This window comes from Scyliorhinus canicula, chromosome 10 (assembly GCF_902713615.1).
Source record: "Scyliorhinus canicula chromosome 10, sScyCan1.1, whole genome shotgun sequence".
NCBI lineage: Eukaryota > Metazoa > Chordata > Chondrichthyes > Carcharhiniformes > Scyliorhinidae > Scyliorhinus > Scyliorhinus canicula.
In genome coordinates, this window is record NC_052155.1 from 58,244,219 (window position 1) to 58,266,555 (window position 22,337).

General features: G+C 45.0%; 1 protein-coding gene across 3 annotated transcripts in view; it reads left to right on the forward strand.

Annotated features, from left to right (window-relative positions):
* Positions 1-22,337, forward strand: part of virma (vir like m6A methyltransferase associated) — a 121,862-nt gene that overhangs the window by 24,585 nt on the left and 74,940 nt on the right. For 2 of the 3 annotated variants that reach the window (XM_038809011.1, XM_038809013.1), the window contains exons 5-10: positions 4,002-4,221; positions 8,354-8,479; positions 11,858-12,109; positions 12,814-13,963; positions 19,387-19,878; positions 21,142-21,296. In XM_038809011.1, coding sequence (XP_038664939.1) covers positions 4,002-4,221; positions 8,354-8,479; positions 11,858-12,109; positions 12,814-13,963; positions 19,387-19,878; positions 21,142-21,296 — 2,395 coding nt within the window. The remainder of the gene's footprint in view (positions 1-4,001; positions 4,222-8,353; positions 8,480-11,857; positions 12,110-12,813; positions 13,964-19,386; positions 19,879-21,141; positions 21,297-22,337) is intronic. The other variant, XM_038809012.1, reaches the window with a different exon arrangement.

Below are 22,337 nucleotides of genomic sequence, written 5' to 3' on the forward strand. Positions count from 1 at the left end.
GCGCCCGCCTGCAGGGGACAGGGAGGTCTTCACAAACAGGAGGGGGACATACTCCATGAATATACAGGTGGTATGCAACCCCCACATGAGGTTCATGAACATCTGCGCAAGGTTCCCAGGGAGTGTGTATGACGACTACATTCTGGCGCAGTCATACATCCAAGCAATGTTTGAGGGACGGCCCCCTCGGCAGAGGGGCTGGTTGCTGGGCGACAGGGGTTATCCACTGAGGTCTTGGCTGATGACGCCTATACGGAGGCCTCAGACCAATGCGGAAACCCGATACAACGAGGCCCATGCTGCAACCAGGGGTGTGGTGGAGCGCTGCCTTGGTCTCCTGAAGATGAGATTCAGGTGCCTGGACCGCTCCGGAGGGGCCCTGCAGTACCAGGCCGAAAGGGTCGCTCGCATTGTTGTGGTCTGCTGGGCGCTGCACAACATCGCGATGCAGCGGGGAGATGCCCTGCTGGAGGAGGCGGAGGGAGAAGCCAGTGGTAGTGGTGCCAGCACAGAGGAAGAGGAGGTGGTTGGTGGAGTGGCGGGCGCAGCACTCAGACAGGACCCGGCTGCTGGTGATGCCCAGGAGGCTGCATGACGGACCCGGCAGGCATGCGACGCCTTGGTGGCAGTCAGATTAACGCGTCGCGCGTGACGGCACCGCTGAACACCAACACTACCACCTGCATTGCCAGTCGCGCAGATGGTCAACACCACGATCCCTGTGGCAACGGAAAAATTACAGTCTTACAAGTTAGGTGCAACAGTGAGTTTAAGGTTAACATAGTTTACAGATGCCCTAGCCCCTATAACTAATCTGTGCCCTTCATCCGTGCCAACTTACTTTGTGTCCCTCTTCGTTGCCTTATGGGCCCTACCACTACGTCTAAGTGATTCCCCAGATGATACAGCAGGACTGGAGGAGGACTGCTGCGAATCGCCCCCTTCGACATGTCTCCCCGTCGGCACTCGTTTCCTGGGGAGACCCAGCCTTGATGGGCCAGGTTGCTCTGCGGGCGTTTCGGATGACGTGGTGCCACCCTGCTCTGCCCGCTGCCCACCTGATGCACCAGGGATGGGAAGGGGGGAGGCTGAGCGTCCCGGGACGTCCCGTGATGGAGTTAACCACCTCCTCGCTCGGGGAGCCCGGTGGTCCCCGGGCCTCACTTTTGGATGGAGGTGCGAGCGGGGAGGTTCCCCGTCGCCCCACCGACACCTGGCGCTGCCAGTCCTGGAGGCCTGCAACGGTATCGACCAGGGTCCGAATGTTCGCTGAGACGGAGTCCAGGGAGTGAGACATTCCCTCCAGGGACTGTGCGACCTCAACCTGTGAGTGCGCAAAGCCATCCAGCACGTGTGTCAGGCGGTTGATTCTCTCCGCAACTGTCTGGTGGGACTGTGCCATTTCCTGCTGGGACTGTGCCATGGCCTGGTGAGACTCGGCCAAGGCCCACAGCGCGCTGGCAATGTCATGTTGGTTCTGGTGCATTTCTGCCTGTGAGAGGGCAGCCCTGTCCAGGGCCGAGGATAACGCCTGCAAATGAAGCCCAACGCCTTGCATAACCTGACCCATGGCCGAAACTGTTTCACCCATTGCCTCGACCGCGGATGCCACCCGTGTGGTGTCGGCCTGGGTGGCTGCCATGAGCGGCACCACTCCCTGCTCCTGGACACGGTTCGACTCCTGTATCTGCGCCTGCAGCTGCTGGAAGACGGCCCTCATCCCGTCATTGTGTCCCTGGGTTTCGAGATGCATCGGCTGTGCGGGTGGGTCAAGTAAATCCAGGAACCCAGGAAACGTCTGGGAGCCAGCTGGATGCTGGGCCTAGCCTGCCCTCCGACAGTCCAGGCCCTCGGCTGCTCCGACCTCTACCTGCTGTACCTGCTCAGCTGTGTTGTGCAAACCAGACCGTGACCCGGGAGCCTCATTACTGAATTGCCCAACCGAGGTGAGTGTCTCTGGGATGGTGGATGGTGTGGGAGCAGGGCCGGCTCAAGGTACCGGCAACTCGGGCAGTCGCCCGGGGCGCCATGTGCTACGGGGCGCCATCAAGGAGTGCGGGTCCCGCGCATGCGCAGTTGGGCCGGTGCCAACCAGCCCCCCCCCCCCGAAGGGTGGCGAAGTTCAGCTTGCCCGGGGCGCCAGCAACCCTAGGGCCGGCGCTGTGTGGGAGATAGTAGTGCCGCAAGCTCGAGGTCCTCGTCCGTACAAATGTCATCGGGGTCATCGGCCCACTGATGAGTGGCCGCAGAGCATTTGTGGCCCATTTCTCCCTTTCCCTCTGTCACCGTCCCCTGCGCCTCCTGCTCCACAGAATCTGTTTGGGAGGATGGCACCCCTGACTGTGCTCCCGGCACACTCTGGCGTGCGGCCCTGGGTGTGGTGGTGGTGGCAGGTGCTCATGTTTTCCTGGACGCAGACGGCCCTGGTTGTTCGGCAGCACGTTCTAGGGAACAGAATGAAACAGGGTTATTTAGAAACGCTCGGCCGGGCGTAGGACGGTCCAGTGGGCAGAGTGTGAAGGGACAGAGGATGGGGTGGGGGGGGGGGGGGGGGGGGGGTGGGGTGTCCAGTGGGAAGAGTGTGAAGGGACAGAGGATGGGGGGGTGTCCAATGGGCAGAGTGTGAAGGGACAGAGGATGGGGGGGGGGGGGGGGGTGTCCAGTGGGCAGAGTGTGAAGGGACAGAGGTTGGGGGTGGGGGTTGTCCAGTGGGCAGAGTGTGAAGGGACAGAGGATGGGGGGGGGGGGGGCAGTTGGCAGAATGTGAAGGGACAGAGGATGGGGGGGTGGGGGGGGGGGGGGGGTTGTCATGCAGGGTTGTCTCACTTGGTTCAGCACCTCCAACCCTGCATTGCGCGACCTCCCGGGTGGCAGATCCCCCAGCAAGGTCCAGTGCCCTCTGCTCAAACGTGATCAGGGGGTGGAAAATGGGCGAACCCCCTCCGGTCCTGCTGCGCTCCCGGGTATTGTGAGCGGTTGAGGGGGCATAGATAGATCATCAATTCGGCAGGTATCATCAGGGCGTTCACATATTGGAGAAGGTTGGGGGGTCAAGTTGTAACTAAACCATTGCATCTCTCCAGGGGGTCGCAGCGCTCATGTCGGTCTGTGACTACTTGGTAAACCACCCTCCACTCACTCTGCCCCCCTCCCCCTCGTGCCGGGGGGGGGGGGGGGGGGGGGGGGGGGAGAGGTGGGTGATTAAGTACATTGGGGGGGGGAGGATTGTTGTGACCCAGGGGCACGGGCACCCTCTTGGCACTTAGCCTGGCAGCCCTGGTGAGGTCGTGGAGCTTCTTCCTGCATTGCTCCCCAGACCGAGGGGTCTGCCCCACTGCACTCACGGCAGCGCCCACCTTACGCCAGGCCAGTCGCACTACACTGGCAGGGTGGCGGTGCCCTCTTCTAGGGCAGATGATGCTCCTCCTCTGCTCCACCTCACCCAGGAGCGTTTCGATATCTGCCTCTCCAATCCTCGGGGCGGCCCTCCGTGGCTCCGACATCTTTCTCCTCCCGTTGTTGTGCTCGCTCGCGCCTTTTTACGACGCAGAGCGGCGTCATTCGGGCGTCGCAGGGTTATGGCGTCATTTTTCACGTGAGGTCCGTGGCCCCGGTCCTAGCCCATTTCCGGGGCATGAATAGCTTGTGAGCGGGGCGTATCGGGCCGTCGTGAAAGTCGGCCGATTTCACGACGGTCTTCGCGATTTTCCGCGGAAGCGCAGAATCGCGCCCGTTGCGTTCTTAACCTTTCAAGTTATTGACCTGAAACATTAATTTTGATTCACCCTCCACGGATGCTGCCAGAACCTGCTGGGTACATCCATCTTTTTCTGTTTTAATTTCAGATTTCCAGCATCCACAGTATTGTGTTTTTTGATTTAGGTTTAGAATAAGAGGTGGGCTGCACCTTGGCTCAGGCAGTGCTCTTGGGTGATTCTGAAGTTTATCGCTGCTCATCTCAATTCAATTTTCAACATTGTTTCCTTAATTACTCTCCACAGGTCAATACAGATGGAATTGTCCTGAGAGGTTGGTACAACTGTTTGACCGTGGCAATTTATGGAACTGTAGACAGAGTGATAAGCCATGACCGAGAGTCTCCTCCTCCACCTCCACCTCCTCCCCCTCCACCACAACAACAGCAGCAGCAACAACAACTTCAACAGCAGCAACATCAACTACAGCAGCAACAATCATCTCTTAAAAGGAACATTAAACATGGTAAGAGATGATATTGAAGCGCAGAGGAATGCGGCATTTTGCTGCATTAACATTGATACTAATAAGTCTGCTGATGGCTTAGTAGGTGGATGCATGGTGTGAGTGTGGGAGGCAATTTGATGCATAGCTCAATTTTGATTTGTGGTTCACGGTGAGTTAACTAATCTCGGCTATAGTGGCAACGAGAAGGGATGCAGTCAATGGTTTTAGTGTCTCTGAGCTGTGCAGTAGAAAGAAAAATCTTGCAGGATTTATACTTGTTTTTGTAAAAAAAAAATTTAGGGCACCCAATTATTTTTTTCCAATTAAGGGGCCAATCCACCTACCCTGCACATCTTTGGGTTGTGGGGGTGAACCCATACAGACACTGAGAATGTGCGAACCGCACACAGACAGTGACCCGGGGCCGGGATCGAACCCAGGTCCTCAGCGCCGAAGGCGGATTGGGTAGGTGGGTGGATTGGCCACGCTAAATTGACCCTAAATTGGGGAAAAGAAATAACTGGATACCGTAAATTTAAAAAAAAAAAGGAAAAGGTATCAACAAAGTGCTTTAATCCCAACTCTTCAACCCCCGCAAAAAATTGATTCATTCTGGCCTTGGTGAGGTGCGCCCTGAGCACCAACTCAACCTCGTGCAGGATGACGTAGCATTCATTCTGCGGAGAGACTCAACTCCATGGGCTGGATTCTCCGCCGGCAGGATGCTCCGTTTTGCCAGCAGCCCGGGGGTTTCCCGATGGCGTGGGGCTGCCCCACAATGGGAAACCCCATTGACCAGCCGCCGCAACGGAGCACCCTGCTGGCGGGGTGAAATAGAAATGTGACATGGCGGGCCAGAGAATCCATCCCCACGCCTCCTCAAAAATGGGTGCGAACTCCTCCCACCTGGCCGTCACCTCTTCTATCAGGGCCTGCCCCCAAGACCCATCCATATTTTCCAGATGTACTGACCTTATATGAACCTGCGCAGGAAAGAATCCTCTCCAATAAAGTGAACGGTGCTACCACTGGGAATGTCCGACAAACAAAATTCCGTACCTGGAAGTACCTAAAACATATCTGCCTCCCACCAGTCCTACTTCTTCAGCACTTCCAAGGTGACAAACTGCTCCTCCAGAAACAAATCTCTTTCTCTCTCCAACCCCATCCCTTTCTACCCCCCAAATGTGGCATCTAATCTCGCCAGCTCAAACAAATGATTCCTGCAGATAGAGGCCCATCTTGATGCTGCTCTCAGCTTAAAATGTTGTCTCCATATCTTCAGAGTCATATCACTGGGTTTGAGGAATATTTTGCCACGCGAATAGCCGACACTTTGTCGCCACGTCTCAAAGCTGAACCCTCTGCACGCCCCCGCATCCATCTGCACTCAGGTAGCTTTCTCGCCACACCACCCCAACACCACCTCCGCATTGGTCACTCAATAATAAAACAATAAATTCAGCCAAGCCAATCCCCCCACCTACCTTTTCCTCTGAAAGAACCCCCTCCGAATTCGAGGAGAAGATTTAGCAAATATAAGGCTTTATTAGGAATTTATTTATCCTTTCAAATCAAAGGATGACTAAAGCAAGATTTTAACCATTCTTTTGAATCTGATATTAGATATTGCTTCTCATTGTGTGATCTGAATGCACCAGAATTATTCTGGCTAAAAAGAGCCAATGCAGGGTACATGGTGTTTCCTTTTTATACGAATGTGTTTCGCAAAAGTTACATAGGTTAAAGAGAGTTTGTCTTTGTGACTTATTGGTTGAAAGGAATGGACATGATATGTGGAGTGGAGTTTCATTCAGGAAATGATTTCTGCTGAGGGCTGACAAGTCCCTGGGTCCTGATGGACTGCATCCTTGGGTCTTAAAAGAAGTGGCTAGTGCATTGGTTTTAATTTTTCAAAATCCCTGGATTCAGGGAGGGTTCCATTAGATTGGGAAGTAGGGAATGTAACTCCTTTATTCAAAAAAGAAGGGGTACAGAAAGCAGAAAACTACAGGCCAGTTAGCATAACATTTGTCATAGCGAAAATGTGAGAAGTTATAATTAAGCACATTGTAGCAGGACATGTAGATAAATTCAAGATAATCAGGCAGTCAGCCTAAATCAGGGGTGGGCAAACTGCGGCCCGCCAAAGGTCTTTATGCGGCCCACCAAGTCATTTAAAAAAAAAAAAAAAATTTTTTTTTGAGGTCAATGGGGGGGGGGGCTGTTGGGTTACTTACTGGTATAGGGTGGATACGTTGACTTGAGTAGGGTGATCATTGCTCGGCACAACATCGAGGGCCGAAGGGCCTGTTTTGTGCTGTACTGTTCTATGTTCTATATGAGGCGCCCAGAATCATAACCGGGTGAAGTAATTATTTTACTTAATATACTATGCGGCCCTTTAAAATTGTGAATTTCTGAATGTGGCCCTTGCACGGAAAAGTTTGCCCACCCCTGATCTAAATGGTGCAAAATTGCAGAGCTCTGAGATGCAGAGGAATCCGAGTGTCCTCGTGCATGAATTGCAAAAAGTAGGTATGCACTTGCAGCAAGTAATTTGGAAAGCTTTTAAAAAGAAATGTTTCCAATTAAGGGGCTGGCTTAGCTCACTCGGCTAAATCGCTGGCTTTTAAAGCAGACCAAGCAGGCCAGTAGCACGGTTCGATTCCTGTACCAGCCTCCCCGGACAGGAATGTGGCAACTAGGGGCTTTTCACAGTAACTTTATTGAAGCCTACTCGTGACAATAAGCGATTTTCATTTTTCATTTTCAAATTAGCGTGGCCAATCCACCTACCCTGCACATCTTTGGGTTGTGTGGGTGAGACGCTTCCACACATGGGGAGAATGTTCAAAGTAATTATGAAAGCTAATCGAACATTATCATTTATTATGCGTTGGAGGCAGTTCAGAGTAGATTTACCAGACTAATACCTGGAATGGAAGGGTTATCTTGTGAGGAAAGACTGGGCAAGCTAGGCTTGCACCTGCTGGAGTTCAGAAGAGTTAGAATAAGAGGTAGCAAATTTAAAACAGATTTGAGGAAAGACTACTGCTTCCAAAGGGTTGTGAAATTCACTACCCCAGAGTGCAGTGGATGCAAGGACAGTGAGTAAATATAAGGAGGAATTAGACAGTGTTTTAGTTGGTAATGGGTTGAAGGGTTATGGAGAATGGGCAGGACGGTGGCGTTGAGGTCAGGGTGGGATCAGCCATGATCACATTGACGGTGTTTAGGCTCGGTAGGCTAAATAGCCTACTCCCGCTCCGAGGTCATGTGTTCTAGGGAGGAGAGACTCTGACTGATTTCGTAATCCAGCCTGTAACATTGCAGGTAGCAAGTGACGAACATATCAGCCATGATAGAATGGCGGAGCAGACCCAATGGGCCGAATGGCCTAATTCTGCTCCGGAATCTTATGAACTTATGAAGAAGCGACTTGATTGAAACATACAATATCCTGAGGTGTCCAGACAGAGCCGATATGGCGAGAGTGTTGCTCTTTTGTGAGAATCTAAACCTAGGGGTCACCCATTTAAGACGGGGATGAGAATTTATTTTTCTCCCAGAGGGTCATGAGTCTTTGGAACTCTCTTCCTCAAAAGGTGGTGGAAGCAGTCTTTGAATTCTTTTAAGGCGGAGCTCGCTAGAATCTTAATAAACAATGTTATCAGGGGTAGGTAGGAATGGGGAGTTGAGATTTCAAACAGATCAGCCATAATCTTATTGAATGGTGGAGCAGGCTCACTGGGTTCAGTGGCCGGCTTCTGCTCCTAACTCATATGCTCATATGTACATTAATGATTAATATTCAATTTGGCAAACTTAAACTGTCTGCTTGAAGTTCAGTTTTTCCTCTCATAACTTGCAAATATGCTAGCTGCAGTTTTCGTTTTCCCTGTTTCACCTCATGAAAAAATAGACGATTCTCATTAATATTTATTTAAAAGAAGTGTAGACTTTACGATATGCTTACAGTATTCAGTTACAATGGCACATGTTTTATTTGCAGCCTCAGCTGTTTTCAGCTTTACAATTGTTCAGGAATAATTTTCTTAGAAACTGGTTATTTGAAGCCATTGAGTGTTTAAGTGTCTAAATATTTCTATTTTTAAAATGTGCTTTTCCAAAACGTTTGTCTTTTTAGATTGGGACAAAGAGGAGCAATACAATGAAAACCCTCCAAGACCACAGCCAAGGGGACCTCGAACGCCTCCAGGTCCTCCTCCACCTGATGATGATGAAGAAGAGACACTGCCTCAGACCTGTAAACGCAAGTTTTGTTCTGCCTCTGTTCATGCCGTACAAGTTCAAATCCTAATCAAAGATGTGTTGGGAATTAGGGGAAGGATTTTTAGCGCCCATTTGGGGGGGTAAGCACAGGAGTGAGTAGGTGCAAAGATTTATGCTGCCAGTTGGCATGCTGGTTTCCCAGCACCTTCCCGGGACTACAGCTGGCGCCCAGCTCTCCAGGCTGGCTCCCCACCTGCCTTATTTCAGCGGTAGCCATAGACCGCTGTTATAACCTGGACAAGACCTCTGCGGTAGCAGCAATTAGCCTCCCCTGAACCTCGTTGAGAACGAGCTCCTCGCTGAGAGGCAGGGAGCTCATGGACACTCCAGGAACCTGTAATATCAATGGTGGCCAGTTTTGGAACTGACACCTCCGATCTGGTTGGGATCTGGAGAGTATTGTACATACTATAACTTCGTAATAAAGCTAGTTTCTCATATCCACTCTTCTCTTAATCGTCTTTGGTTACTAAAACTACCCTGTTGAGGAGTTCATCTTCTGCAATGTGGATTGGCTACTGAGGGCATTTTATTATTTTAAAGTTTAAAATTCGAGAGAGGGTACATCCATCTTGAGGTGCTCTATCTTTGTTCTACCTCAAAAGACGGTCTATTTCTTTAGTGCTGTCCTGCGTCCTATTGCCCTTTCAGTTTCAAGGGCCGGCCAGCTGTCTTTTAATTGGACAATACGCCTGGCCTCTGGCCATTAATTGTCAAACCTGGGCAAAATCACAGCTGGGTGACTGTTCCCCATATTTGACCCTAGTGTTGGGGGCTAGACGAAAAAAAATCTGCTCTAGATTTCCAGACCCTGAAGCTGAAATTAATCAAATTTTGGAGATCAAAGCTTTTCTGCAACTGACAGGAATATAGTTTTTCAACTTAGCTGTATTATGGACCTCGCGTCTTGTATCATGGTTTATTGTGGATTTCAGTTTCTTCCTGCATAATTTAGTACCCATTGTGAAACTTGGTTGTACAAACCAAGCTGTTCTCATTACTGACTGCTGGTTTGCACTGTGAGCCAGTGTTGGAGTGGGTGAGATGGTTGTGGAAATGTTATAACCTGATTAAAGTGGTGTTTTTCATTCTTGACTGCGAGGTGGTATTAGTCACCCCATCAGAAATATATGTGGCATGCGACTAGTAGTAAAAGGGCCGGAGGTCTTGTGGCTCAGTAGGTAGCGCACCTACCAGAGCAGAAGCTTTGGTTCAAGTCCCACTCATAGCTAAAATTAAACAATGGGGGAATTTGGCTCGGATTTATAGGATGTATAGGACATGGGATGCTCTCCCAGAAATGGTGGATGCAGAATTGAGGGCAATTTTTAAAAGCAAGTGGGAAAATATTTGTTTTGTTGTAAGGGTATTCGGAAAGGGAGGGTAGCTCTTGAAAAGAGCTGTCATCGATGCAATAGACCAATTGGATTCAGTGCTTTACAATTCAGTTCTACGTTTGGACAATATTCCAGGTTGTCACCCTCTTCAGACCCCCAAGAGTAAGGGAATTAAGTAATTTTGTGGCTGTGATCTTGATGAAATTGCTTTCTCTGGTTTGGATTTATCTTCAAATTAAGCAACAGCAGTACAATGACCCCTTGTGAGCTTCCAGATTCACAGAGTTGAAAAAGGATAAACTGGTGTTGAAGAAGCATAAAAGCATAAATGGAATGGAGTTGCGTGCGTTGTGACAGCTGGATTTCCAAGACTAGGTTTTCAAATTGGATTCTCCTGCCCTGAGTGATTTCAAACTTGGTTACAGCCTTAGGAAACCTTAAAACATCTAAAAGTGAACTTTACTTCCTTTGCTTTTGACTGCAAATATTTACTGCAGTCCGACCAACTGCTCCAAATGTTGTGTAGGTAGGTGTTGAATGTAAAGCTTGTGTTACAGTCAGCATTTTAGACATGATCCTGTTTAAGATGATAATTGTCCAAACATTCTTCCATTTGTGCTGGGAGAGCTTTTTGTAACTGAACAAGTGAAAGGCCAGACAGCCAAAGAGATCAGGTTGTCTTCCTCTCATCAGAATCTGTGGAGTATCTTACCGTGTTCTGAATTTTCTTTTTGCTCACTGAATCTATATTGGACTTCTAATTTAAGTAGCGGATTTGTTGAATATACAGCTGTCCTAAATGCACAAACATATGAATAAGACCATTCAGCCCCTCAAGCCTACTTTGGCATTGAATAAGATTGTGGCCGATCTGATAGTAACTTCAATTCTGCAATCCGATCCCTGATATCCAAGAATCTCTCCACCTCTACCTTAAAAATGTTCCAAGATTCTGCTTCCACCACCTTTTCAGAAAAAGAGTTCCAAAGTGTTGTGACAATCTTGAATGAAAGAATTTCGTCTCATTTCTGTTTCAATTGGGCGACCCCTATTTTTAATTCGTGCTAGACTCTCCCACAAACGAAAACATCTTCGCCACATCCACCCTGTCAAGACCTCTCAGAATCTTGTATGTTTTCATCAAGTCACCTATTACTCTTCTAAACACCAGCAGATGCAAGCCTAGCTTGCCCAATCTTAGGGCAGCACGTTAGCATTGTGGTTAGCACAGTTGCTTCACAGCTCCAGGGTCCCAGGTTCGATTCCCGGCTTGGGTCACTGTCTGTGCGGAGTCTGCACATTCTCCCCGTGTGTGCGTGGGTTTCCTCCGGGTGCTCTGGTTTCCTCCCACAGTCCAAAGATTTGCAGGTTAGGTGGATTGGCCATGCTAAATTGCCCTTAGTGTCCAAAATTGCTCTTAATGTTGGGTGGGGTTGCTGGGTTCTGGGGCTAGGGTGGAGGTGTGGACCTTGGTAGGGTGCTCTTTCCAGGAGCCGGTGCAGACTTGATGGGCCGAATGGCCTCCTTCTGTGCTGTAAATTCTATGAATCTTTCCCCATAAGACAACCCATCTATTCCAGGTATTAATCTAGTAAACCTTCTCTGAACTGCCTCCAACGCACTTACATCCTTCCTTCAATAAGGTGACCAACATAATACTCCAGATGTGATCTCGCTCGTGCCCTAACAACTGAAGCATAACCTCCCTACTTTAGTATTAAATTACCCTCTCAGTAAATGATAACATTATATTAACGTTCCTAATTACTTGTTGTACCTGTTTAGCTAGCAAAGAAAAAATGCACTTTAAATTGATGTCAGTAGGTAATTTTCATGTGCATCTGTAGCAATAGCTAAATAAATGTTTACAACCGGATTTCTTCTTTACCATGCAAATAATGTTAAACTAATTTTAGGGAGGTATGTAACAAGCATTCTCATATTGGTGAAGTAGTGAGTTTTGAACAAGACCAAGATTTAAGGTACCAATAATGGCTAAATTCAATGATTTCTTATTTCAGTGGGTGTGGATAAAGTGGATGAAAGCGAAAGCAGAGAGGATTATTTTGAGCCCATTTCTCCAGATCGTTCTTCCAATCACCAGGAGGCACAGTTTACTGATGGTGAGGAAGAGGAAGAGCCTCCAGAGGAGGAAGAGGAAGATGAGGAGGAAGATGCAGAAGTAGAAGAAGAAGATGAAGATGGTCACACTGTGGAAAGCATTGAAGAAGAAGAAGATGAAATAGAGGAGGAGCCAGGAGAAGAAGTTGATGGTATGTGCAGTCTTGTATGTAAAAATTACAAAATTGTACAAGTCAATATTTTGTCAGACTGAGAAGGATTAGAAAATGACCAAATAAATCATTAATTAAGCATAACAAATTTAATGGAAGATTATGTAATTAAATTGTAGAATGAGTTTTATAACTGTAATACGAAAGGAAAATCTAGATACAACTTTGAGAACTAAAGTTAACATGTATATCCAGGCAAATTTGGGAGAAGAAAAGACGAAGAGGGGAGTTGGCAATTACAGTCCAGGGTAGATAAAATATAAAAGTAAGGGAACAGGAAGTTGCACTGCAGTTTGTACCAGGCAGCTTCCTCTGAATGAATCTGCCTGTATTCATCTCTCGTAAATCACAATGGGTTATGATTCCTGGATGTGTCAAATGTGACTTGGGGTCGTTCGAAAAATGTGGTTATCTTTGATGTATTTTCCTTACAAATACCTCAAATTATATGAAAAGGAATGTTTTTCCTTTAGTACATATATAGTCAGACTGGGTAAGGAATGCAGGCCCTTCCAAAAGGACCTCAGTGACTAAATTTAAACAAAAAAATCTAAGAGCTTAATGGCCACTTTTAATGATACCAGTTTTGCAGATTTGTTTATTTTTAACTGAGTTTGAAGTTCTCAAACTGCCATAGTGAGATTTGACCTCATGCATAACTGTTTTTTGTTTTTATTTTGTAGAAGATGATGGCTATGAGCAAATATCCAGCGATGAAGATGGAATTGCAGACATGGAACGTGAAAATTATAAACTAGGCTTCGACATTGAGTATACCGCTGAAGATTTAGCATCCGTGCCTACCATGGCATATGACCCTTATGACAGAGAGATAGGACCTCTTTTATACTTTAATCCTCCCTATAGGACTAAATATGAGAATGAAGTAGCTAGATTAAAGGAACTTGACCAAGAAAAAGTAGGTGTAGCAAATATAGATGCTGCGGTTAAGTTAAAGGAACTACTTGAACTATACAAAGATGACAGAGGTGCCAAATGGGTAATGGCTTTGGAAGAGGTCCCAAGTTTACTGGTTAAGGGTCTGAGTTATGTTCAGCTATTTGAAAGTAATCAGGACCATCTGAAACAACTGGTAGACTGGACCATGGATGCTTTAAGCCTTCACACAGCTATAACACAACCAATAGCACTGAATGTCAGACAGCTAAAAGCTGGGACAAAACTTGTCTCATCTTTGGCTGAATGTGGATCTGAAGGAGTTTCAGCCCTTTCAGATGCAGGTATTATCGATAAACTCTTTGTTCTGTTGTTTGCAGAACATATGTCATCTTCATTAAAACTAAACACACTCAAAGCTTTAGATAGCGTCGTTAGTGTCACAGAGGGAATGGAAAAATTCTTGAACAATAAGACAGAGGAGCAAGAAAAAAGTGGGTATCAAAGATTAGTGGAACTTATACTGACTGACCAAACTGTAAGAGTTGTGACGGCAGGCAGTGCTATCGTACAAAAATGTCATTTTTATGAGATCTTATCAGATTTGGAAAGGTTGGCTTCCCACCTTGCAGAGAGTACTCCTGTCCCCTCACATATCAATGAGGCAGACCAGGATGTTCATACTGGACGGGAGAAAGGCAGTAAAGATAATGAAGAAGTAGATCTCGCGACTCCTTCGGATTTGGACCATTTGTTAGAAGCTTCTAATATAAGTGAAGTGGAAGTGGAAAAACTTGTAAGCATTCTCGATGAACTTCTGCATTTGTTGGAGGCTGCACCCTATTCAATGATCCAGCCGCCTGTTAAGTCATTTCCAACAGCAGCTCGCATCACAGGCCCTCCAGAAAGGGATGATCCTGCACCTGCTTTGTTAAGGTAAGTATTTTCTCTCTATAGATAATATATCTTTATTAAAAGCAATGCTTCCTGGCTCTGGGTACAAATGTATGATTCTCTTTATTCATTAATGAGATGTCAGTGATGCTGGCAAGGCCAGTATTTATTGACCATGCCTAAATACACTTGAGAAGTGAGCTGCCGCATTGAACTTTGCAGTCCATGTGGTGCAGGGACTCTCACAGTGCTGTTCAGCTGGGAGTTTTAGGATTTTGATCCAGTGAGAATGAAAGAACAATGCTATGTTTCAAGTCAGGTTGGTGGCTGACTTAAAGAAGAACTTGCAGCTGATGATGTTCTGATGTACCTGCTGTCCTTGTCCTCAGTGGTGGAGGTTGTTGTTTGTCAGGTGCTATTGAAGAACGTGCTTTATAATTGCTTTGGCCAATTCAGAGGGCAGTTAGAGATGAATGTAGGCCAAACCAGGTAAGGACAGCAAATTGCCTTCCCTCAAGGACATTAGAAAAACGAACAAATACAGCACAGGAACAGGCCCTTCAGCCCTCCAAGCATGTGCCGATCATGATGCCCTAACTTTAAAAAAAACCTTCTGCCATTGCTCGGTCCATATCCTTCTATTTCCTTCCTATTCTTGTATCCACCCAGATGCCTCTTAAATGTTGCTAATGTGCCTACTTCCACCACATCCTCTGGCAGAGGTTCAGGCACCCACCACTCTCTGCGTGAAAACCTTACTTAGTGAAGCAGATGGGTTTTTAACGACAATTAACATGGGTTTCAACACTATTACTGAGACTAGCTTTTAATTCAGTGCCTTCAGTTCCTTCTTCCAGATCATTAATGTATATTGTGAAAAGTTGTGGTCCCAGCACCGACCCATGAGGCACACCACTAGTCACCGGCTGCCATCCTGAAAAATACCCCTTTATCCCCACTCTCTGCTTTCTGCCAGTCAGCCAATCCTCTATCCATGCCAGGATCTTATCCGTAACATCATGGGCTCTTAACTTATTTAACAGAGTCCAATGATGCACGTTGTCAAAGGTCTTCTGGAAATCTAAATAAATCATGTCCACTGGTTCTCCTTTGTCTAACGTCCTTGTTACCTCCTCAAAGAACTCTAACAGAATTGTCAGACACGACCTCCCTTTGACAAAGCCGTGCTGACTCTGTCCTATTTTATCATCCATTTCTAAGTATTCCGTGATCTCATCTTTAATAATGGACTCTATAATCTTACCAATGACTGAAGTCAGGCTAACTGGCCTATAATTTCCCGTCTTCCGCCTCCCTCCCTTCTTAAACAGGGTTGTTACATTAGCCACTTTCCAGTCCTCTGGGACCCTTCCTGCCTCCAGTGATTCCTGAAAGGTCACCACAAATGCCTCTACCATCTCCTTAGCTGTCTCTTTAGAACTCTGGGAGACACAAAGGGAAGCGGGAATTGCGTGGGGGGAAAAAAGCATTGCAATGAATGATCAGTCATTCAGGCTTGATGGGCTGAATGGCCTATTCTTCCTCTGCCCCATAATTAAATACATTCTGGGTTCATTTTATTTAAAACAGTTGTTACTCTATATACCGGGTGTCTTGTTGGGGCCTTTCCGTCGTCATGTTTTTGAACTATGGATTTGAAGTTTTTGTAATCTTCGCTCATGGCTTATTCCTTTTGCACCAAATCATTCTTGTTGCCATTTCTGCATCCTCTGCAGTGCCTGATCATCTATGTTGAAGCCTGATGATCAAACTGTACTGAATAATCCAAATAAGTTCTGACCAGTGCAGTTTAAAGCCTCAAAATAAACTCTTTCCCATCTTGGTGATTCTGTTTAAGGTTAATCATTAGTTCTACTATTTGCAGCATTGCTACATCAGTTTAATCTTTATAAGAACATAAGAACTAGGAGCAGGAGTAGGCCATCTGGCCCCTCGAGCCTGCTCCGCCATTCAATGAGATCATGGCTGATCTTTTGTGGATTCAGCTCCACTTTCCGGCCCGAACACCATAACCCTTAATCCCTTTATTCTTCAAAAAAACTATCTATCTTTATCTTAAAAACATTTAATGAAGGAGCCTCAACTGCTTCACTGGGCAAGGAATTCCATAGATTCACAACCCTTTGGGTGAAGAAGTTCCTCCTAAACTCAAAAAATGATAACATAATCCAAATGGTTAATGAAGAAGTCCTGTTTTGGTACAGAAGCAATTGTTGTTATCGGTGGTGCTGCCTTTTTAATTCCGAGTATCCACTGTGTTTTTAGCTTTACCATTCTTCCTATCATGATGTCGAGGTTTTATGAGATTTTCCTTCCCATTTCCATTTTGGATTGCTTTTGTTAATACATTTTGTGATTTATTTTCGGTCAATACTTTTTATGTTCTATGTTGCTAACTTGTATATGAAAATATAATTTACCATAATAAATTACTTTCAGCAATACTTTCCCACTTACCTCCCGGCCCTGGGTCACTATCCATGTGGTGTTTGCGCATTTTCCCCTTGTCTGCATGTGTCTCACCCCCGCAACCCAAAGATATGCAGGGTAGGTGGATTGGCCGCACTATGTTGTCCCTTAATTGGGGGAAAAAAGTTGAGTACACTAAATTTGTATTAAAAAACAATTTTAAAAATTACCTCTGGTTGTACTGAAACCTGTTGTCTGAATACTCCCTTCTCACTCCTTATGTAAATACTATTTCTCTTCACTTGTCCTGAAGGCTTGTAGCTGAATTCTTTGACATGCCCGCATTTTACTCATTTTATGCATCGAGACAGGTTTTTAAAAAAAATCTCTCCTTGAGATATAATTTTTTTTTAGATTTTCCAATTAAGGGGCAATTTAGCGTGGCCAATCCACATACCCTGCACATGAGATATAATTAAAATGTACATAATTTCCTAATTAATTAATTGGATAATCTCTGCTTATCTGCTATCACCTCTATTTTTCATGAACAAATATATATTGTATTCTAGAATGAGCCACGATTTCACAATAACTATGCCATAATTTTCTTCCACAACTGGGGGCATGGGATGCACTGCCTGTGGAAGTAGTTGAGTCGGAAACATTAGGGACCTTCAAGCGGCTATTGGATAGGCACATGGATTACGGTAGAATGATGGGGTGTAGATTAATTTGTTCCTAACCTTGGACAAAGGTTCGGCACAACATCGTGGGCCGAAGGGCCTGTTCTGTGCTGTATTTTTCTATGTTCAAATGCCTACAAATCCAGTTTATATTTGAATTGCTTCTAACATTTAACTGATGGCACGTTTATCACTTTTATCCTTGTTTTTAATAAAATTCCTCTTTGTTTACTATGCTTAAATTCATTTTTTGTTTCATCTGTTTTTTTTCATCACTATCCGATTTCCAGTCCTTAGTTAGTTTGTTTCCCTTCCGCCTTTATTTCTAGTTTAAATAAGTCTTTATTTCAATCTCTATTGGCTAGTTTTTCTGTTCTTCACTTAGCAATATGTTGCCTTTTCTGTAGCTCTGCTGTAACTATGGCAATCAGTGAGGTTGCCCTCCTTTCTTTTGATATCTATATTCTAATGCTCAGAATCGCCATGTATCAAATGATACCACCACAAGTTTCAACCGGCTATCGATCAAAGAGCCAAACACCAGTTAGTTAGTTCAAGGTCAAGGGTACTTTATTTACACACACAATTGATCATGCAACATACACTACCAGTTAACTACACCTATTGACTAAGACAACCTGTGCTTAACTTCACGCGCCCGGCTTAGGTCAGAGGAACAGTGGCCGTTGTTCGATTCTGGATCTATTGAGTCTGGAGAAGCTAGGCTCATCCATCCGGTAATGGGCGTTGAACTTGGACTTGCTTCTGGTGGTGCTGCAAATGGAGATGGTCGGTGCCGGGACGCCAGGTCCAAAAGAGGACAAACACATGGTGGACTTTCTTATGCTTGGTGGTTTTCGCACTCTTTTGGGCGTTCCTTCAGTTTGGACCCCACTAATTGGGTGATCCCTGATCACTATGTTCGATTTCGAACCAATCAATGGGCGGGTGCCTGGATGGCTGGGCGCGTCCCAAGCGGTCACTGACCCTGTTGTTTACGCTTCCCTAGTACAGGGAATGGGCGCCAAAATGTCTGGGATCGTACCGGTTGCTCAAGTACCAGTCCTTTGTCTTGGTGGAGATGGGCCATCAAATGCCAATTGGCCCATCAAAATGCTAATTGGTCAGAGTTTCGATACCGTCTGGATTCCTGACTTGCAAATATGCATTTCAGGCTATGAGCCTGCCTGAATCTCGCATTGCCCATTTTACCCGCTATGGTTTGCGAGCTTCTCTGTTCCTAGTTGTAAGTGGCCATCCCAGATGGCTACAAATACAACCTGTTTCTCTTGTACCAATAAGTTTTACCCCAAATAATGTTACATCTCACTTGTAAAACTAGCACCAATTTACATGACTCAAAACCACTCATTTTACCCTAGTAATTCTACTCCTATCACATCATGCCAGAGATATGTAGTGAGCTATGAAATATAACTTAGCTTCCTTATTATTCTTGTTTCTTATATTACTGTATTTAATTTTTTAACCATTTTACTTTTAGGTGTCATCAACACCTACTCTCTACTAACACATCCACTCTACCAACTGTATCGATAACCTTGGCCACATGGGAGTGACTGTTGCCATATTGCTTTATAATTATTGTTTAAGCAAAATCTACCCACACACTTAATACAGCACGGTGCAGCTTGGGGGAATGAACTCAAATGCTAGAGCACTCGCTTAGCATGTGAGAGGTGGTGCGATAGATGCCTACATTCTCCACTTTGATTTGGGAGCCGGTTTAGTTCAGTTGCCTGGACAGCTGGTTTGCGATGCAGGTTCAGTTCAGTATCTACTGAGGTTATTCATGAAGGCCCTGCCTTCTCAACCTTGCGCTTCACCGGAGGTGTGGTCAGGTTAAACCACCACCAGTCAGCTCTCCCCCTCAAAGGGGAAATCAACCTATGGTCATCTGGGACTATGGCGACTTTACTTAGTTTACACGGCAATGCACATTTCCCAGCACCAGGCAGAGTAAAAACATTAAACAGCTACAAAATTCAAATGCATTTTAATCCAGTTAACTGCATGCATTGAATGAAGTGTTGGTAAAATCTAGAATAATTCAATTGCAGTGTTTGAAAGCATGAAACCAAATAACTCTGTTCGTTCAAACTTGATTGAAAGTCCTCCAGCCTAAATTTATCAAATTTTCAACTGTATAAATATGATCAATATGTTAAAATTATAGCTTAAGGTCAATTTGTGAACTTATTGTCCAGATCAATGTGCTCATCATATATAATTGATTTACCATAGAGTTTAAATGCCGGGAAGCCAAAATTTATTACAAAATGCATAAAATTGGAATAACGTCTATTTGATTTTTTTTTTTCCCTGCAGGTATCTTAACAGCTGCCATTTTCTGGAATCACTCACCCTGCTTCTGTCTATTCCTGCAACGAACGCTCATCCTAACCTGTTACAATCTATTAAAGACCTGATTAAGTTCCTCATTCAGATACAAACTGGTCTTTTATTTCTCAGTGCAGAACATGAAGCGACAAATCTGTTGATAAGAGCTTTGTCTCAAACTTCTGATCAAGACCAAGAGGAGGGTATCCAGTCTGATAGTAGCACTGATGATGCATTGTCTATATGGCTGTTGTATTCATTACAGGCATTGCAATATGTTTCTGAACTTTTTGATTACTTAAATCGAGGTTTAGCAGTTGAGGAAACAGACCGTGCAGACGTATTAGGAACTCTTCATAGCCTCTATCTGATTACATTCAACCCAATCGGACGAAATGCTGTGTCCCATGTGCTTCAGCTGGACAAAAATCTTTCTAGTCTCATTACCCTTGTGGAATACTATTCCAAAGAGCTCTTTGGGTAACGTATCTTATTTTAATGGATCATTATGTCAGCTTATATAGCACAAATGAATGCAGTGAACTGCTCTGTGACTGAGGTTGCCTTGCATGTTTGTTTGGAAGTGTTCTTCTTTGTTGTTGATCTATTTCAATTTATTTTTGAGGTAAAAAGTTGTGTTCATTATAATACATACATTGAATAGTTTTCCTGTCATTTTGTTTTCGTTGGTATATGTTGCTGTTTCTAAAGTGAAAAACTCTATTTTTACAGAGAAAACTCTAAACATTTCTCATTGCAAATGAGGACAAACATCATGATGATGTAGTTACAAATTTATATTGTTAGGTTGGAGTGTGGAAGAGAGATGAAAATGTTTATTAAGTAATATAAGCCATGTTTTTTAAATATTTATGCAGAACACTAATATTGATCTCATAGAAATCAAAATGTTTGCATATTTTGCAGACAAAAATGTTAGATTTTGTCAATGGTGAAATTGAAACCATTTTAAAATTATCTTTGGAAACATTGTAGTTTCTTCAAACCCATGTTTTAAATCTGATATGCCTATTAATGCATAAAATACTGTTAAAGTTTTGCAATTGCATCATGTGTTTTATCTGGTAATATTTTATTGGGAAATAGGATGCATGCTAATTTGCACTATCCCACATATAAAACAGATCAGGAGAGTGGGCTATAAACTTTTGTGTTCCATTTTACAGTAAAAGCTTGAACATACTGCAGCTGTGCTTCTATTCATTCCATTTTTTGGTCTATGATTATCAGATATGTTGTGTATTATTCTGCTTGGTAACTTTGTCCCTTTCCCCAGCACTATGCGCATTTCCCTCAAGATTGCTTTTATTCTTCCTTCAAAAAGTCCACACTCAATCACTCAGTTCACTCTAACCACTATCCAGTCTTCAACATTTCCCTTGGTTCTGGTCCGAGAATACTCCCATCTCTCTTATTACTTCCTGCTTGAGACACTGCATATACCTGTAGCATAGTTAGAGTAAAAAATAACATTCATGTGACTTTTACCTTGACTTTCTGCCTCTAATTATTCTTCATCGACTCTCTGCAACCATTGATGGACGGCATCCTCATTCAATGTCTCTAACTCAGTGGTGGCAGAATATTGCTGTCTCTACACATCAAAGTGCAGCGTTCCTTGGTGGAATGGATGTAAAATTTGTGAACGTTAATGACATTGATAACAAACAAAACCTGCATAATTTGTAATGTAATATGATGCACTTAATTTTTAAATTCCAGGGACACAAAGTCCAGAAAATCTGTTGCATGCAATTATGCCTGCATGCTTATTTTGCTAACAATACAGTCTACTCATGATGGACAAATGATGGAACAGCATTCTGCTGGATTACAGAGACTCTGCAAGGCTGATGACACCAATCCCAAACTACAAGGTGGAGTAACTTTAGTTATTTTTAATATGTCTGCATGTATCACAGTATGGTCAGATGCAGGTTTGTGCTTACAACTTAATTGGCATGTCTTGGCCATGCTGTCACCAAGGTGACAATGAATAAAAATCAACTTATTCCAAAACGTTCTTGTGGTTAACATTCATAGGAGCTTGGAGAAGGTTCTATGACTTTGCTTGGTATTGAAAATCAAGGGATTCGGAAAATGAACTGAGTAATTTTTAAGAATTTGTTATTTATGTACCCTTCCTGGATTTCTTATGAACGATTAGATTAAATATATATTCATTCTATGCTTTTGAAAGGGGCAGCACGGTAGCATAGTGGTTAGCACAGTTGCTTCACAGCTCCAGGGTCCCAGGTTTGATTCCCGGCTTGGGTCACCGTCCGTATGGAGTCGGCACGTTCTCCCCGTGCCTGCGTAGGTTTCCTCCGGGTGCTCCGGTTTCCTCCCACAGTCCAAAGATGTGCAGGTTAGGTGGATTGGCTATGCTAAATTGTCCTTAGTGTTCAAAAAGGTCGGGTGAGGTTACGGGGATTGGGTGGGGGTGCTGGCTTGGGTAGGGTGCTCTAACCTAAGGGCCGGTGCAGACTCGATGGGCCGAATGGCCTCCTTCTGCATGGTAAATTCGATTAAATATATTTCAGCCAGTGTTTGAGCATTTAGGGGGAAAAAGATATTGATTCATAGTTGTGTTTGAGATCGAAGGATATCTCAAAAGTCTTTTAAAAAAAGAAACAGCAATTGAAAAAATGCTGACTATGTTTGAGGAGCTGGGACTTCTGGTGATGGCGGGCAGGAGGCAGCCGCACAATGGAGGGCTCCCGTTCGGGAACGGCATTTCCGGGGCTTTAGGCCCGGTCCCAGGGTCCACAGAGGCAGCAAAAGCAGGGAGAAGGTACAGTGAAGGAAAATGTCGAGGGTGAGCAAACAAACGGCCGTAAAAAAAATAGCTGAAGGTCCGTTGGGGAGTGGAAAGGTCACCGCGGGGTCACCAAGGAAAATGGAGGCTGGAGCACCAG